The 19,964-nt window shown below is 36.1% G+C and overlaps 2 protein-coding genes across 5 annotated transcripts in view; both read left to right on the top strand.

The window, feature by feature from the left end:
- The window catches only part of LOC121421964 (titin homolog), a 48,632-nt gene extending 43,595 nt beyond the window's left edge, over window positions 1-5,037 (top strand). Inside the window, 5 exon segments of the mRNA XM_041616768.1 lie at window positions 1-167; window positions 2,051-2,181; window positions 2,496-4,086; window positions 4,847-4,909; window positions 4,911-5,037. Of these exon segments, the coding sequence (XP_041472702.1) occupies window positions 1-167; window positions 2,051-2,181; window positions 2,496-4,086; window positions 4,847-4,909; window positions 4,911-4,988 (2,030 nt within the window). The 3' untranslated portion in view covers window positions 4,989-5,037.
- A 5,731-nt stretch (window positions 5,038-10,768) lies between these two features.
- The window catches only part of LOC121421934 (supervillin-like), a 56,370-nt gene continuing 47,174 nt past the window's right edge, over window positions 10,769-19,964 (top strand). For 2 of the 4 annotated variants that reach the window (XM_041616743.1, XM_041616736.1), the window contains exon 1: window positions 17,325-17,717. In XM_041616743.1, coding sequence (XP_041472677.1) covers window positions 17,695-17,717 — 23 coding nt within the window. In that variant the 5' untranslated portion in view covers window positions 17,325-17,694. Of the gene's footprint in view, window positions 11,452-17,324; window positions 17,745-19,964 lie in introns of those variants that run through there. The other 2 variants (XM_041616757.1, XM_041616750.1) reach the window with 2 other exon arrangements.

The following is a 19,964-nucleotide window of genomic DNA, read 5'->3' as shown; positions in this document are numbered from 1 at the left end:
ATCCCAAGAGGGACGCCCTGTCCACCAAGGATGATGAACTGTTTGCTATGATGCAGATGAGAGCCCAACAGATCAGAGAAGAAGAGGAGAAAGAAGGAAAGGTCGACGAGAGTGGAGAAGAGGAGGATAGGAGCGTCTCTGAAGAGAAGCCTGAAGATGTTATTAAGGTGATTATAATAAATAGGATTTGTATAGCACACATATCCACCTTGTTAGGTGCTCAAGGCGCTCTTATGTCACCCCGGCTACGCTAGTCTACCCTTTCCAGTGCTCGCAGCTCTTTGAGGAATTACTTCCTGCTGGTACCCTTTTACCTCTGCTGGGTTGAGTGCTGCACAATGTGGGTTAATTTTTTTGCTGAAGGAGAGCACGCCGTGGCTGGGAATTGAACCCATAGCCCTCAGATTGAAAGACGAGAGTCTCAACCACTAGACCTCAACACCCCCACAATATGGACTGCAGTGTGCTGCTGTAGTTATGCTCTGAAGGCCCAGCACAAATGGGTATTTTGGGAATATCGAAAAAGTTGGTATATTTCTTCTATTTCAGACAAACTAAAAACATCAGATTTTTACAGTATTTTTTCCAGTTGTAGTACAGTCATACTAGCTGGCAGACCAACTCCAAACCAGTCTTCAAAACCAATTTCTGTGTCAGGTTTTTATTCCGTCTGGAATCAGAATGAATACAAACTCGGCAAAGTCTTTCGAGCATGTTGAAAAAAATGAAAAAGAAAATAGTTATGAAAATATTACAGAGAATGGGTGCTAGATATTTAAAATAATAAATTTGAAAATTGTTACAAAGGATTAATCTCTGAAATAATGCATGGCCAGTATTAAAGATTAGGTTGTGTGATGATTCCTACGGTATAATTCACCTTAATGACCGTTTACCAAAACAGTAGACAAGCTTTATACAACACATATAATTTTGGAAACTGCTAGTTTATCTGGAAAATTACCTTTATACATCCACCTGATGTAGTTTATTTCTCCTTCTTGTATACATCTGCCAGAATTGTTTAGGCCTACATTTCATTTCATGCCTTACATGTATGTATTATCTCCAAAAATCTTCAAACCTCTGGTGAAATGCTTTTGGGGGGAGTGTTGTGTTGCGGTTTTTGAAATCAATCTACACCTGCAAAACTGAGTCATTGCCATTGCCCTGGATGTAGAACAGAAAGTGTATTTTCAAACTCTTGTATGTTAAAGACATTTTTTTTATTTGTCTCTTCTCCAAGTTTATGAACTAAGAAAACAAATAATATTTAATATCAGAAATTTGTGTTTTGAAGGCTGGAAGCATATCCGTTGTTTGCACTGAAAGGAGAATGTAACCCCTGCAACAAACTTGCTTAATGTGAAACAGCAAAATGAAAGAATAGGATTAATGAAGATTTGAGAACAAATGGGCAAATAATAAGACAGTTATGAGCATTTAAATGTGACAATTGGTTGAATTGGCTTTGTGAACGATATGTGCATTGTCACACAAGAACAACTCTCCTCTTTGGATATTGTAATTATATCCAAAAGCATCTGTATTACATGTCTTCCCATAAAAATAATCACCTCGTCTACAGGATAAACATGATAATAGGGAAGATTTTTTTCAGTGAATATGTATAAAAGTAACGTTAACGTAGAACGTTTTAACACGTGGTATCACACGTTGTTGGTTGCATTGCTAATGGGATGATGCCCATTGAATCAATGATCTCAACATTCAAATGCTTTCAGCATTTTTTCTTATTTTTATAAGACTTTTATTGGTCTGTTTCTTTCATTTTGGCTTTTTTCAGGCAATAAAGTTCAAGACATGGCAGCCAAAGAATAATAAAAAGAATCAGTGTAGTGTCTTCTGTCATTGTTTTCATATGTTTTCATTAAAATCCCAGCATTCTGATAATATAAAAAAAACACTAACAACAACATCATCATCACTATCACTGTTAATCCGTCATCCTCAACATCACCATAGTTTGGAAATATTTAAATATTCCTTCTTTTTTAATAATATGTCCAACTTTCAATGCTTCCCTTAGGTATCTCTCAAGGACAGGATGCAGTCTTTCAAGGGTAAGGAATCCAAGCCTACCCTTGTGGATTACAGCAAGCTACCGGTGTCACCCACCCCAAAGAGAGCCACCAAGATTCAGCCTCCTCCTGAGAACAGGTAGGATTGCTATTGTGTGTCAAGATTAGCATCTTTGTAGTTATGAATATTACTGAAGCGAGAACTGACAGTCTTAGAAGTCATCTGATTGTTAAATTAAAGACCGTACACAATGGCCTGTTGCTATGTAATGCAAATCTATGGTTGTTTCCATTTGTGGGAACGTAATAATTAGGTATCCCCCAAAAAATTTAGTGATAAATGAAATAACAATGCTTGGAGTGCAGCTGCATACATTAATTTTTGCCATGTCTGGAAAGCTGATGTTTTGATCCAATGAATTTGATTTTGAGATGGTTTTGTTCTTATATCAGACCAGAGCCTGTCAATGTAAAGCAGAATGGAGAAGAGAAGAAGAGTGGAGATGAAGTGGAAGAAGATGACCAACTGGCCGGTCTTAGCCTCTCAGAGAAGATGAAGATGTTCACTCAGATGTCAGCCATCAGGAAGAAGGCACAAGAAGAGGAGGAGAAGAGAGCCAAGTCCAAATCATCATCAAGGTTCCACAGAACCAGAGGACGAGACAGGTTCCAGACACAGCCAGTCACCCCGGAGGAACTGACCACTGCATCGTCCTTGGCAAAGGAGATGGCTGCCCAAGCCGAGAATAAAGAAGAGAGTAAAGAGAAAGATGAAGACATTGCCCGTGAAGTTAAGAAAGAGGAGATCGAAGACGCGATGAATACGCAAGACAGGATCAGGGAGGAAATTCGTCAAGCGAAATTGAGGGAAACAATTGTGGAGGAACCGTCGGAGGAATCCGATGATACTAGTAGTCGACTGCCATCGATGGCAGAAGAAGAGGAACCCCCAGCAGATGTCCAGGAGGATGAATATTCCAAATTAACTCTATCTGAGAAAATGAGACTGTTTAAAGAGAAATCAACAGAAGGGACTAAGCCACCTCCAAAAGTAGAACCTCCGAAGCGCAAACGGAGAAGTGAATCAAGATTCAGAACTCAACCCATCACTGTAGATGAGGTTAAGAAAGCAGCTGTGTCTCCTTTAGCAAAGAGTTTTTCACGGCCGCCAAGTGTGGAAATCCTTGGTGCTCTGCCCATTGCCCAGCAGGTTTCGATGGTCTATGGGGAATCCAGTGCGACTCCTCACCCTGCCACTATGAACGGTCGAAGTGTTTCATCAACGCGCAGGAGTTCCAACTCAGATTTAAAAGAAGCAACGAAAGACACTGCAACAAAAGACACTGCATTGAAAGACACTGCCACTCCAAAACAGCTGCCCAAGAAGGAAGCAGAAGTGAAGCCTCAGTCGTACAAGGATACTGTGAAGAAGCAGAAGAACCTGATGGCCATGTTGGCATCTGAAATTAGAGGTACGTCAAAAGAAGAAGAGGAAGTTGAGCACCCAAAGACTGAAGCTGTGGATGCAAGCATAAAGATGGCTAGATTAGGTCATGATGTGACATCACCGACTGAGGAGAAAGAGCCCATCTTAGAATCTGTAGAGACAAAAACTGTTGGTCAGACTCAAGCAGCTCCTGTAGCTGCCAACAGAAAGATAGACAGTGTTCCTCAGAAAGCTCCACCAAGTCCAAAAACGAGACATTCACTTATTCAGAAACAAGGCACCAGCGAGACGCCGTCGAGCCCCAAGAAGCAGCTATCAAGTCCCGAGAAGAAGTTGACCAAACCTCAGCCCCACCCTAGGAGTCCTCAGAACATCCGGCGTAACGGAACTGCCAAGAGTACGAAAGATGCTGCTCCTCCCTCACCCGTGCCCTCTCCTAGGACTAGGAAATCAAAGATGGGTTCTTCTACATCGGTGCGGAGGCAGGACTCCCAGGATGGGGACATCTCAAGTGGTGCAGAGGACGGGAAGAGGATTGTGAATGGTGCCGCCAAGGGATCGTCCTCAGAGTTTGCCACACCTCAGAGGGAAAAAAAGGTAAGGAAATAAATAAATGAATAAAAAAAAAACGTGAAGTAGGCAATCCAGTCCATATCAGAGAGATAGCATTTTGGTTAAGAGTGAACCCTTGGAAAATGAGTGCCTACATGAGAGGAATGTTTTTCCCCATTTTCCATTTTAGAAAACTCTGAAGTTATTTCTGGCATTATTCTTGGCATCATTCATGAAAGTATTAACCTTTGTTATGTTCATATATGTGTGATTTTTTTTTTAATTTTCTGTTTAAAGGTTTTAAATACAGTCGGAATTTCTAGCCCCAGATCCTTAAGCCTTCACTAAAATTTGAAAGAAGTGAAAGAAGAGTAGTTTGAATGTACATGAACTTAGCAGTAGAGGGAGACATACATGTTTCTTGCCTTGTAATTATTGGGGGTCTTTGTCATATACATGGTGAGTTATCTAGTCATGTGGTATAAGAGGTCAGACGCATCCTACCGCTCAAAAAGTTTTTTGTTTCATTTTCTTTGTATTGCCCTATCTAGAAATGAATAAATACATGGGTAGGAATCTATTGCTTGAAGATTTTGTCATTTATTTGATTGCAACAATAAAGCATAGAATAACAACATATGAGGTTAATTAAAACCTAAATCAAAACCCCTCTCACTCTTTTTTCTTCCTTCCTCCTTTTCTCCTCTGACTCCCTCTTTCTCTCTCTCCTCTCTCCGCCATATCCCTCCCCCTCTCTCACTCGCCCCCTTCCTCCATCCCCCTCTGTCTGTCTTTTTCTCATCAGGCGGACCAAAAGATTGAAGAGTGGAGCTCTGAATCAGAGGCCGAGGTTAGACAGAGGGTTTCCCCCGGTCACAGAGGAACACGTTGCCCTCATCAAGAAGAAATCCAAGAAAAATAGTACTGCTGAGAAAAGAGACAGGTAGGAACACCAATTTCTATTATGCATCTATAATAAAAACAAGAATAAATTGACTCATGGCATAAGATTGGGATTGATCCAATCAATCTTAACTATGGATGGCCTGCAACACCATCATGTAGAATGCAGATGCCCAGTCATAGTGCTGTCTTATTGTGATGTACAGTCAAGTATGCTCCATTGTTTGGACGACCAATTGTTGACATTGATATTTATTTACTTGAATAAATATCACTGATTAATTGTTACTGTCATAGACGACTGAGTTGTGATTGATTGGATCAATCACAACTCTCCATGAGACAAAGACCTAAGTCATTCTCAATTTGTATTTGATCTTGGCCTTGTCTTATGAGTACTCTTTATTAGATTGGACCTTATCTATGTAATCGATATTCTTCAGGTGTCCTTGATGTGTGTGTTAATAGATAAGGATAGGGAGTGTTACAAGAGGTGAAGAAGAACAAATAAAGAAAGGTACAAAAGGGAAGAATGCATTGTTGTTGTGTTGGGGAAAAGAGAAGAGTTAAAGTGAAGAGAGAATTTTTTTTTACCATGAACTTCTGTGCATGGTGAGTAAATAAAATTGGATGTAGGCAGAAACGAGGGAAAGAAGGGTTGCAAGAAGGAACAAATGAAGTGGAATTGGGAAGGAGATAATCAAGATAGGATATAGGATATATAATAGGATAAATAAAGGAGAATATATGAAAGAATGGAAAGTGGAAAGAGATAAATATAGAGCCTACACATCAAAGGAACAAAGAATACAAGGGTCTCCTAAGTACCCACACTTAATGAGTGATCACAGCAATACATTATAATCAATTTTGTCTACTGTATGATACAGTATCTATTTCGTGTTGGTAACCTTGTATTGCATGTACCTGTCCATGCGTACAGAAACTGTTCCAAATCTTTGGTAATGTTTCCTGCCTGTTGATATCTAGATTGAAGGTCATTAGACTTTTTTCCTAGGATCCTCCACTCGCCAAGTCTGTGTTTTGTAATTCTTGATTAGTCATCCCATTTGAGCATTCCACACCCTCATGCCAATTGAAAACCATGCTCATAAACCCTGTGAACCCTGAGAGATGTTCTTCAAACTTCCAACGGTCATTGCTGTTACATAGTGAGGAAATTAATTATCAAGTCACATGGCCTATGAATACTTGATCGGATGGAAGAAAAGTACAAGGGACAGCTCAAAATTTTACTTCATTTTTTTTTGCTTTGTATATTCCTTAGAAATTATCTGGATATTATTATTGCTGAGCTGTGTTTTTTTTTTTGATGTAATGAATCATTTCCTTATCAACTTCAATTGTTTTCTCATTAATAACTTTCTATAACAAGGATTATTTTATTGTAAAATACCTTATTTAACAGATTTGTATTGTAATTTTTAGCGTTAAGATTATGTGATATTTCTGGAATTAGTGTATAGGCCTACCTGGTGTATATTTCAAAGGCAGTCATGTGTATATGTACATGTATATCTTGCATTAATAGTCAATTGATATCAGTCTTATACAAGGGTATTTGGCCTTAATGGTCTCATTCAGATAGCAAAATATGATTATAGAGTTCTTTCAGGTAATATGAAAACAATAATAGCAGCAGGTGATGCAGTGAATAAAAAGCTGTGTAGCTAGGAGAAGCCTTTCTCATTCAGCACATTGTTAGGTCATTTTCTAAAATTGGTACAAGATTATTCACTAATTGATGATTAATTTGTGGGTTTGCCTATATTGCCCTAGTCATCCCCGCCACAGTCCTTTATTGAAAAAATAGAGAATCTTTGCTCGCCAGATCTGTGGCGTAGCGATATTTGAGATTGGCTGAATGGTACCTTGTTGAACTGTAGATGTTCTATGAAGTAATGTATGAGTAATTGTCTGTTGCTGCCCAGACCAATCAGAGGTGGTCTTGGTGAGTGTAATTGACGTTTAGCTGACCTAGGAACAGTTGGTTTGGCCGATGACCAGCAGTGTGAATGACCAGTGGTTCGTCAGTTCGTAGTCTCGATGATGGGTCCATTTTAGAATATGGTTTGAAGAAACCATAAATGTAGCATGCCTAATGACTGAGGCACTTTGAGCATCTTCTGCTGCTCGGACAAGATCTGACATCATCCCCCTTCTCTTGACAATGTGTGCATCTGCTTTTCATCAGATTTAAAATCCACCTTGTTTTTATGCACTTTTTGCCTTTTTGAGCACCCCCTCCCTCTCTATGAGACTTCGAGGGGTGTTTCACTGGGCTTTTCATTTGTTTGTTTTTTTAAGGTGGGATTTTTTGCAGTCCTATTTAAATCTGTGTTTAATATTGTCATCTATTTATTGATATATTATAATGAAATAATTGTATTGTAAATGCTATTTCAAAATAACCACTTCTTCTTTCTGTTTCTCAACAACTATTAACCCCACTTAATGAATCCCCAAACCCATCTCGTTGACTAATATGCAAAATGACACCCTCAAAAAGGCTTTGTAATTGAGACTAGCTTTAATAGCAGTCATCATTGACAGAGCGATGATATCTTGACATCTCAAATTATGGAAGTGCGATCAGTGCTGATTTTTACTTCTTGCTGACTGATCTTCACAATATCCTGGTCAAGAAGATATGAAGTTTGGTAATTGCTTGGTATTATGCACGTTACATGTACTTTGTGTTTATAGCTTTGGGATGTACACTGATTTTCCAACTTCTGTTTATTCATTTTGAGTTTTCAGTAAAATTGAGGTAAGTTTATTTTTCTTAACAGTAGGCCTAATTATTGTTTCTGAAAGAAAGAAGCTTAGCCTGTGGATGCATTTGATTACTAGTATTTAATTGTAATTGATACCAAATACTTAGGGATTGGATGAATTTATGCGTATATGATATTTTTTTATTGTCACAAAGTCACCAATGCTTCTATATTGAAAGGCGTAATGCAGGTGAGATTGCCTGGGGCATTCCATTCATTATTTGATCTGTCTTTCCTTCTAAAATCTACTTTTTTTCGAAAAAAATCTTGAAAACAAATGGGTAATGTATAAATAAATGTTTTACATCTGAATGTGATCAGAAAAATATATTGTCATGATTAAAATATATACATTATTTTAATCATAGTTTGGCGCATTGTATTTGCCGTGGATATTAGATGAGGAGGATGAAATATGGCATTCCATAGGAGTGATTTAAATTTTGTTTTAATCTGGTTTTGAGCTCAGGATATATTACAGGAATCCGTCAAATTTTCTGTACTGGTGTTTTGTATTTCAAATTCATATTGCATAAAATAGTTAGAATGCTCACATAAACAGCCAGGAAAAGAAGGAGAGAGAGAGAAAAAAAAAAACTGACTCATATTTTTGGCAAATGGATTTGACAGATCCAATTAGACATTTTCATTTCTCCAAGTAAACCTTGGGGCCTTGTGTTTGTATGCGCAGATAGCAGGAGGTCCCAATCCACCCAATATATCTTATGTCGTCATCACCAAATGCTCTGTGACCTGTAAAACAAAGATATATATATACTTGGGAGTGGAGAAAAAAAGAGAACAGAACCTGCAGTGATAGAGGAAAAGGAAATTTGATTATTCTTTTTTTTGTTTTGTTAAGGCATTGGATACGAGTGAAAAAAGTGCAAAGTGGGTTATAGGATTAGTAGTGTTGAGAATCTGGGCAAAGGAACAAAAATTGCATATACATGCTCTATATGCCAATTTTATATTCAATTGTTTTTACTGAAAAAGAAATGTCTTTGAAACCATTTAATCAGCTTTCGAAAGTTTCGGTTATAACATTTTTGTTTGCTTGAAGTTAAAAAACATTTTTTTTCAGCCAGACATACTGTTTCTTTTGATAGTGTTTCATAAATCTGTTGAAATGACTTCTTTTGAAAAGCATTATGACAATTTTGTTTGCAACATGCTCCATTGTAAAGTCATATCTTGCGAGAGCAAGATCCATGTAGAAAAATTTCCGATAGCAAATGACAGATTGGGTCGGCACACACAAAATGACATTATAGAGGGTGGATAGAAAATCATCAGTTTTCATTTCATCAACATTCTGTATAGTTATAGACCCTTACGTCATCTGTATTCCCAGGGTATTGCAAACCAAGTTCAATTGTTAAGTTGGTGTCCTAGGGGCATGAAACTTCTTCTTCTTATGTTGGTTTGAGTGGCGATTAGTCACATTTGACTATTAATGCCATTGACTATCTGTAAAATCTCACTTGTCACATAATGATACCACTACCAATATGATGTATACATATATGAAATATTTTTCTTGTGCATCCTTCTAATATGAAAAAGCTAATTATAGTAGAAATAAAAATTTGTCATAACTCTACGTCCTGCCGACTGACTGAAAATGGCATATTAAACAAATCTTCACCAAAAACAAACAGCTATCTTCAGCTCAGTTCCAACTAATTGCACTTGCCCTGCCCTTTCAAAAACTTACTCGTTAGTGACCAGATGGAATGGTGTCCCAGAACTGACACACCCAGTCCAGCTGAGAGGACTTCCTCTCCCAGTAAATGATGTAGTAGTGTAGGAATGTTTGACTGAATGCAAGGAGATATCAACTCTTTTCGGAATTAATTTCAGATTTAGGACTCAACTTGATTTCTTAAATTGTATGATCCCTCTACTGGCCATAAAGTGGTATTGCTAGAATGTTTAATTGAATGCCAATCAGTCGTTTGAAAAGGGTTTCATATAAAGGCTCATTTTGATTTTATGTACAAGCAGCATTTTTGTTTTTATTTCATGACATATGAATTGTTTCAATTATGCATTGTATGTTTTATTGAGTCATAAATTCATTAAAAAAAGTTTTCTTGAACTGATATTTGAAAAAAAAGTTTGAAATTATATCATTTATGCGGGGTATGTTTAAAATGAAATACATAATGTAATTGAGAACAAGAACCGTATCTACATTGGACCCAGTAGACCTGCTAAAAAACAAACATAATAAGAAAAACAAAGTTAATAGTTGACAACATATAATAATAAAAAGTAGATAATTGATGTAAACTAGTTATAGAGATGAATACATACAGCAAAACTCCTAATAAACATTTGTTATAGATAAAATAACATTAATTTTTGTAATTGTTGTTTTTTATGCCAATGAAGCCAATCTTCTGTGTACTGTATGGGTTAATAGAAACCCAGGTGCTATGACTGTACGGTCATTTCTTTGAGCTTGATCCGATCAAACGACACTGAATTATTAATCTTCCATAATTGTGTTTGTCCAGCGGTCTGTTCACACTGTGACGTGTTGTATTAAAATGAATGTACATGTACGCACAACACCCCAGCGCCTTATGACTGCATTCTATGAACGCAATAGAAGATGACAAGTGGTAGGGACTCATTTTGGTTTTTTCCCTTAAAGATCCTTTTTATCAGAAATATACCACATAAATAACATAATGTGATATGTCCTGAAAGGAATATTATGAGTACCAGTATATTTTTGTTCTTTGAAGATCATTTTTTGGTTATTTTGTTTTTTTCTTTTAATATATCAGATAGAGGAGTATACCTCACCTCACCTTTCATCATAATGTCATTACAATTGTGGTCAATTAAAAATCTTCAAATGTATCATGACAAACTTTGATGATTTCATAAATGTCTTGTTTTTGTCAGATGTTTCTCCCAAATTTCACCATTTCGCGTCCCTTTTAGTAACTTTCCAATTAGCTGGATTCCCCTTTAACAGACTTTTATGGAGAAAAGATACAGTTTCCAGGAGAAGACAAGAAAGTATATACTAACACCTCAAATCAGGAAGAAGATTTTATTAAATAAGGTAATTCCCCTAAAGAAACTGAGAGGTAAAAGTTACGCGTAGGTGTATGAAAGGGTGAACTCTAACTCTTGAAACTCTTGAATGAAAAAAAGGAAGGATTAATGGAGGCTTAGCCCTTATTTCCTTTCCCTTTATGATGATAAAATAGATTTATCATACACCTTATTGTCTTCCCTCTGTACTTGTAGTATAATAGGAACAACAATAACAGTCCCAGCTCTGTTCTCTAGCTGTCTTTGAATTCAAAATAGGGGAGGAGCCTCATTTCTTTTGAGGAGCCCTTCCCGGTCCGAAGCACAAACTGAAAAAGATTACGCTTTAACCGTCTAGTCATATGTTATTGATTGGTAGCTCACTTGTGAAGGCTGCCTTTGACATGATGTTACACTGTTGTTCTGAAGCCATGCATGCACCTTATATACATGTGTCTTCACAAACTCTTGCAAAATATATTTTTAAAGTTTACTAGTGCGTACCATATGCGAGTATATGTTCTGACTCATCACAATATTAGCACTTGGCGTTCGTTCTGAACTTCAAGCGTAAAACAATAGCCTTATCCGGGTTAATTTGTTGCACTTTGGACAGTTACACGTATTTGTGGAAATAATTTGAACAAGTATAAAGGTAAGAGAAAATTAATTTCAATAATGTGCTCTAGCTAGCCAAAATGAACTTTAAGAGATTTTAGCATAGGCTACTTCCTGAAAATAGAATAGAATCTGTATAGGTCCCATCATATATTTTGTATTTATATGAGAGACCACTTGTCAAGCTGCCATTCACTTTCCAAAACTACTTGCTAAAATGGTAAACCATTGATTTTCGTGAATTTATGTGTTTTAATTTTGTAGTAAGTTTACAGTGTTACTGCATACAGTGAAAAACGTAATTCCTTGATATACAACACATTTTCCTTTTTAATCATCCAACTCTTGTTTCATCTTCATGATCTTGTTATATTTGGACAAGCCAAGAAGCTTCACCGGCAATCTTCTCGGAAGATCTTTTCAATAAAGTCGTTCTTATTCTGATGAATTCATAAATCTAGCTTCTTGTGAAAATATGGAATCAAAACTCATTCTCCAGATAAGTTCACAGTATGGCCACCCCTTCTTTGTTTTCATCAAGTTCATATTTATTTTTTTCCCAGAGAGTTAGGGTGAGAGAGTGACAGGAGACAGGATCAGAGTAAGATCATGTTCATGTCTGTTCACAGTATATATCTCAAGTTTCTCCTCCAAACAGGTGTGAAGGAATATTTGATATGCCAAGCTTTACACATGCTAATAGCCGGGTTTACACAGCGAGCTCTGAACTTGAGCTCTGAACATGGTCTTGTTTTCATAAACTTTTGGCCGAGTAGATCTTGGAGTTCGGAAATATGGAGATGCCCAAGTACTCGGTTATTTCACTTTGGCTAGATGATGTGGCTAATCATAATTGATTAACTATTCCCTAGATTTTCAGGCCATTGACGCCTTTCTCTTGTGTTTGAATAAATATCAGGAAGATGAAGATGCCATAAGAACATCTCTACTGATGATTGTCTGATGTCACAACGGGGAAAGAGGATCATTTAGGTTGTCTATTCATTTGAAGAGTCTCATCTCGTATAATTGCGTTTTCTTGTTTTTGAGAATGGTTTATATTGGTGCTCCTCTTTAAATCTGTATACTTGTAGCCATTTAGAAGAAAATGGCAAACCATTATTGGCAATGATCTTTTGTTATGACAATAATCATATTGGTAATCATGATAATGGTATTGACTGTGATATTAACATAATAATAATGATAATAATGATAGAAGATAGGATGATGATGATGATAAACTGATGATACTAGCGATGCAATTACTTACAGTATTATGAAATTATCAAGAAATTAAACAAAAGGCTCAGTATAAAATCATCTGAAGAGAGATGAGATTCATTATTGGTGTTTCACAAATTTACTGACCATTTGTTTTTGGGATATTCATTAGTCAACAAAATTTAATTTTAACATAATTTACTTGCCTTGTTATCCTGAGTTTTGCAAGATGGGTATAACCTTTATTTCTTTTCATTCCTTATCAACATGAATGTACTTGGCATCACGTTGTCCCTCTTACAAGTTGTTTGCGGTAGTGATACATGAAGATGATTCAGTCCAGTATACATGTTTCTCATTTGCTGTGGTATACCACAAGAAATTCAACGACAAATTACACATATCCCATACCATTGCCAACTAATGACACACACCCAGTTTTTAAAGGGTATAGCACTTTTTAACAAATGGCAGACAACTCTTTCTGAAGATTTTTGAATGTTTAATATAAATTTACTCTGTGAGGTCAGATATAAAAGGGGATACGCAGAGCTGCCAACTAGTACTGATTTTCAGTATTTAGTACTGAAAATGAGAAGAATACCGATGGTTTTATGTAAAATAATGATTTCTTAAGTTTCAGCTTTATGTGTTGTCCTATGGTATTTTTTTAAAACTACTGATTTCCTCACTGAAATACTGATTTTCAGCTTTAAAAATACTAAAATGTTCCTTTTCATGTTGGCAGCTCTGGGATAGGGGCATGCTTACACAAATGAAAACATCTCAGTAACTTTAAACTTGATGTCACTATTGCTGATATATTACTCTCATAATTTTTTGTTCATTAATGAGGGTATTATTGTTGAAATTTAATAAATACTAAATTGATCTTTATTCTCATTGTGTGTGACAATTTTGGATGCCTTCAGCCTCCCCTGACCAAAAAGGAAATACAGAAAGAAAAAAAAGAATCAATTTCACACCATACTATGTATTTTTCCCATAACTATCACCAAACACAGGGAACTGTATAGCCTTTATCAGGATTTTAAAATCTTGTAATATCATATCTTTTTGGAAATTTTAGTTGATAAACTATGGTTCTTTAACAAGAGCCTACTCTATTGACACTTCATTCCAGGAAGCTATTTTGAGTTAACTTGTTACACGCCAGTCCTGAGGGGGGCATAAGAGCACCCATGATTCACCAAACTTCACCCCTCTGACCTACCTGTGAATAGGATAGGGTTCCCTTTACAAGCACCCAATTCAGACAAGAGAGAACTTGAAGGAATCTCAAATATTGTACTCATTGTATAGTAATAGAGTTTGTAGATTTGTGTTAATGAATCTAATTAGGTTTGAGTAATAATCTCTTGCCATTGATGTAAATTGAATTGGAGAATAGTAAGATGCATGGGATGGGGGCATGATGTTTGGGGGGGGTGGTGATTCCTTCAGAAATTCAGACTTACGTGTGATTTGAATAAAAAAGCTACTTCTTCCTTCATAATATTTTTGCTTGTATAAATCCTGGAATACAATGTATAGTATGTGTTAAATCTCTATTACCAGTACTCTTATTAAATAACTTTTTTGAAATGGGAGGAGTCTATTTCCCATCAATGTTTAAAATGTTTGTTTTTTTTGGAGGGGGTATTGAAGTTGTAAAGCATGATATAGGAAATGGACTTCCGTGGCAAGTTCTCTAAATTTCTGATTTGAAATGATAATTTGTATTGCATAAAAAAAGAGATTCACACTTTGCCTCAATAATGTTCTACTAGTAGTCTTTTAACAATCTGACAACATTAACACCTGAGACCCTAATTCTTCTTTTTCTGAATTTGTATTCGATGTGATTGTTTTATGTTTTTTTTCTGTTTGTAATGTACATTTACGTCACTTTCATTTAAGAAAAAAAAGCATTAATCTCTGGTCAAAAGGTCACCATTTAAAGAAAGCAATAACTCACAGCGATGCAAATCTGCTTACATTAGGCATTGCAGCATGGGCTGATTGAGCCACAGACATACGTGGAGATTACAATCCCGAGGAGGTAGACGTGATCATGAATAATATACAACGTACCTTAGGTGAACCTCGTGTATACTTTCTATACACCTGTGATGTGGTATTCACTATGTCTGAAAATATTGCCATAAGTAATCCCTTTTCCTGAATCAGATTACAATCCTGACACCTCGGTGGAATAGAGAAGCATTTATGCAAAGCTAACCAATCTCTCTCAGGATATACCAGTATATTTATAGGTTGTCAAGGAAATATGTTTACTCCCTAAAAGTCCTTATGTTTATTTTTCAATTATGTTATAAAAAAAGAAAAGAAAAGCAGGCTGTAAATATTTTCCTACGATGAACTGGCATTTATCTCAAATTTTGCTATTAAGACCCGCTGGTTTATAATTTGAATTGTCATTTAGTAAAGATCTGGGCCCCATCTTACAAAGAGTTGCGATTGGTCCTATCAATCACAACTATCGACGGCCAGCAGCGTCAACATCTATTATTTATGTTTGTTCAAAATATTTTCTTGAAAATTCACTGTGCTTCTCTTTGTTTACAAAGGACATTGTGCAAATCTCATGTAGAAAAGAATTATGACACTAATGGATTTCCATAGAGTTACGATTGATTGGATCAATCATAACTATTTGTAAGACAGGGCCCTTAAATTGAAGTGGATATTTTAAACATTGGATATTTCAAAAGCCTTTGGTAGACAGACTGAAAAATGTGTAAGTAAACATGAAAATAGAAATTTTATTTGTTTTCTATTGGGGAGAATTGCAGGTAGATGTATAATGCCTACATGTATGTCTCTTCTAACATCATGACATGATATTAGACCTTGTCCGATTTCTCGAGAGATTCCTTAATGGCCTGTACGTTTCAAACTTGTCATGCCTTGTCGCAGATTTAATAGGCTTAGCAGGTCATTAGCACCTTGGGGGCCATATGGTAGAGAAAGGGGAAGAAATTGGCACCCTTTACACATCAGGTGTTGAAGATAAATAAAGTCTTAACGATTCATTAATGTTCACCTCTAATAAGATGAGTGTGCATAAAGAGACTCTTAAAATGGGATAATTCTGTTTCCCAAAATAAAAGAGAAAATGAAGATTTAACTGGAGATACTATATGTCGTAACCATTTTCCTACAAGTCCTCTGGTATTAAACAATCATTAGACCTACATGTGGTTTAAAATGTACAAAAGACAATTATGTTATTCACAAGCAGAAAATAACTTTATAAAATTTACTTGTTGGGATTTTGAATTTTAAGGGGAATTAAAAAGTCTTGATTGTTAAATTGAAATGGCCATTACATGTATATAGAACCAATGTTCAAAGTTTGGATATTAGCTCGCTGTCAAAAAACACAAGACTCAATTGCCAACTACCATTTTCAAGTGTCAATATAGATTTTATTAAAATTCAAAATTCAAACTGATGTCTTTAATGACTTTAATACAGCGGCCGTATAGTTCTTTTAGCCATGTGTAGAGCAAGGAAATAGGAGGTAGAGAGCATGACTCCATTTTTGCTGCCTTTCCCAGTAGCAAATACTTTAGAATAGATTGAATCATAATATTGAGAGATTGGATTTGAGAAGTCATAACTTCTACCATGTCTTATCAGATAAATTCAGTGGGAGGTTTGGGTGTAGGGGTCAGAGGGTCATAGTCAGATGGATGTATGCTTTATCATTTAACCTGAACTTAGTAAGGGTTAAAAAATGCCAACTTGAATTTTATGAATGTAGTCACTCTTCTAAAAAGCATTTCTACAGTTTAAGCATTTTTGTTGCAATTTTGCTGTGAGGCATTTTATCACATGAACATGATTGAATCCTACATATCATATCCCATTTTTTGAGAAATGGCATTTTTCTCTATATGTGGGTTTAAGGAAATATCGGTTGATATGAACTCCCAGGAGGATAGATGTGGGTGTTTTGGGGGAAATGTTGCGTGGATGCATTGTGAAGTAACTGGAATCAGCAATAAAGCGAATACCTTTCCTGAATTGACTGTGCAACAATGTGAGTGAATAACAATTCTGCATGAATGAAGAAATATAAAGTTAGACATTGCTTTATTATGGTTATTGTAATTATATACTGAGAGTGTACTGGGGTTTTTCAACTAAGTTTTAGTTGGTCTGTTCCAAGAAAACAAACAAACCAAATCTAGACTGAAAATATACCAGTTCCTCTCCCCACAAAACTTTTTTTTAAAGGTGACTTTAATGAATGAATATTTTTTTTTTTGGCAAATTTCATCAGTCAAATTACTGTACATGTAGGGCAGGATTGCTTGTAAGTCATGTTCACAGATTATTGCTTGGCTATCATAAATAATTTTGACTGAGGAAGCAATATTATAAAGAACAAATAAGAGCAATATAATAATGAGAATCACATGACTTAAATATATTTGTATGTGAATGTTGATTATATGGGATTACCCCTTGCCCCTCATCACCACTGTTATCTTTGTCCCTCAGTGTAGAGAAAGTTCAAGTAATGTTTCACCCCTCTAATGAAATGTTTCCTTCTGTGAGGCAAGGTCATTCCCATTATGACCAGAGGGGTGTCCAACCCACTGAAACGCAAGGGACAATAGGATGTGTAAATAGTAAACACTGGCTCACAGGGAAGTTCTGTTACACAACAGTCCGGGTTGGTTTCTGAACTGCATGGTTTCTTTTACAGGGTGTGCACTATTTATTCCACTGAACTGTACAGTGTAGGAGTGTTATTCATGCTTTGTTGGTGTAGGAGTAAACATTGCCGTGAATCTAGTTCAAAGTATTGAGCTTTCCAGCAGACATACATGAACTCCAGTATATTGTGAGGTTGCAAGCTTCTTGAAGTTGCAGTTGTCCTCCAGACTTGGCCCTCTGACTGCCGCAAAGTGGTTGATCCACGCTCCTGCCCACTCAAGCTGTCTGCCAGCTGGCCGGCCGGCAAATTTGGTTGGATCTTCCTCACAATCGGGTTTTTGTATACATTGGAGTCATATTGTGCATGTGCAGGCTGTATCAAAAAAAGTGAGTGGACCATCATTATTGAGTGTAGTAAGTACATGCAGAAAAGGAATATATGCATTGGGTATATAAGAAAAAAAAGAGTGGAATATTATTGTTGAGTGTAGTATATTTGCAGAACAAGAATATAAGCATTGGGTATACTGGAATATGAATATGCATGCATGCACATGTAGGCCACTTTCAGTTACGTTATACAGGCTATCAGTATTCTGTTTCTATAGATGCAAATGACCAAGTTACCGGTTTAGTTATGGGTAGTTGTGATACAAGTGGATAGATTTGAAAGCTATTCAACTATAATTACCTGAAACATACTGAAAGGGAAAGTTGATTGTAAGTGCTGAATATTACAGAATTTTTTTAGCAAGTTACACTTGAATGGAGGGGTATTTTTTTCCCAAGATGTCAACATTATCTGTTTTCTTGATATTTTGTTCTTCGTCATGAATAATGTTTTGTATGCATAAGCCTATACTATATTGATAATGTAATTTCCAAGGGTTTTGAAATATATAGACAAATAATTAGATTGGACCTGGTGTTGTCATATAGACATATAGACCTTGATGTACACCATTATTTCACATACAAAAGCTGTCACTTTCCATTATCCCCTTTTGTAGTGATTTTCACAAGAACTTAGCCTAGCATATAAGGCAATGTTGAAGGAGTGAATACTTATATATTTTTAAAAGGGAAAATTGTGATACAATATGTGTATTTCTTTTAGTTAATATCCAGTATTATATTGTATCCAGTAGGCAGAGAGGGCAGAAATTACTATCATTTGGGACGAAAGTGGCATTGTAAAATATGCTTGTCGTAAATGTAGTCATGGGTGATATTGACGAATGATCACATGTAACGAACAGACTGTGTTGTTTTCCAGAAAACAGTCATTAAACCAACGAGGAGTGAGTACAAAGTATACCTTTGTCATTCAATATTCATGACTGAGCTCAGATCTGTATTTCAACTCAAGGATTTAGTAAATCCTTGAGTATGATTTAACCACAGGCTTGTGTCACACTGCACTTAGAGTTCATTCTTCATTTACCAAACACGGCTATAACTGAAGCCAGCCAATTAAACGTTAATCAGGGGATATTTTATGCAAGTAGTCAATTATTGCAGGGTTTGGGGGTGTTGTAGACGGACTATTGTATGCAATTCCAGTGTGCTGGGATTGTTTGCACAATCTAGAGTAGAAAGAAAAGGAAAGAATCACTTCTTCTGTTCATAGTCATTCCAGTGGAACCACTTTTTGCTGCATTTGCCATTATGCAAACTTTGTAAATTTACTGTCTGTCTAAAAGCCAACAAAGATATGACAATGTATACTTTGGGCTGTAAAACAAGATAAAATGATGTGATATTTATTTACAGGAGGCGAAAAATTGAAATAAATTGCTCACAAATTAAATGTTTTGATTTTAATGCTAAGTAGGAATATATTGTCATCAAGTCACAACATTTTATTTGCATTGGAAGTAAAAAGATATGAATGGGCTCTGTATAATTGCAGTGCATTTATTTGTGTATTTCAGACCTTATGCTCTCCTTGTTGAAGTGGGTAAATTCCCATGCTAAATATAGACATCGTCTAGCTGTAGTAATCATGTGGTGAAACACAGCAATTAGTTACTGTATCATATGTATATAAGTCAACATATATATTTATGAGACTGTGTTGATTCAGGCTTCTTGATTACAATTAGCATATAACAACTGTTTTGAGGTAGTGCAGAGTGACTGTATTTGTGATATGGGTCTAGCCTTACAATGTAGTATGCCCATGGACCCCAGTTGGTGATGTCGTATTTCCAAGAACCTTTTCAGACGAGTGGTTTCTATGTTGCTTGTCTTGGTGTATCAACAGACTGAACTGCATGAGAACATGAAATTAATATGTTGATTCATAAAACAGTGTGAAGATATCAATAGGTGTAACTAATAATTGGGATTTGGGTGTATTATTGTGCTGTTGCATGCACATCGCTCGAAAGCTGTACATACCGGGGTAGCAATTTCAGAGCATTGCTATGTTAGGATTCCAGCTTGCATATAGAGGCCTAATATTTGCTTTGATGAATACTATTGTAATTGTTATACTCTGAAAAATAATGCTGCATATTATTTGGATGAGCTGTGCATTTGGAGCACATTTTAGTATAGACACAAGTTGATCCAGGCACCAGTTGTGTACTTGTACCTTCCTTTAAAAAAATCCTTGATCTGTCCATACAC

The sequence above is a fragment of the Lytechinus variegatus genome, chromosome 1, assembly GCF_018143015.1.
Source record: "Lytechinus variegatus isolate NC3 chromosome 1, Lvar_3.0, whole genome shotgun sequence".
In the NCBI taxonomy this organism is placed as follows: Eukaryota; Metazoa; Echinodermata; class Echinoidea; order Temnopleuroida; family Toxopneustidae; genus Lytechinus; species Lytechinus variegatus.
The sequence above is the reverse complement of the archived record's forward strand: the minus strand, read 5'-3'. Positions and strand labels throughout refer to the sequence as shown.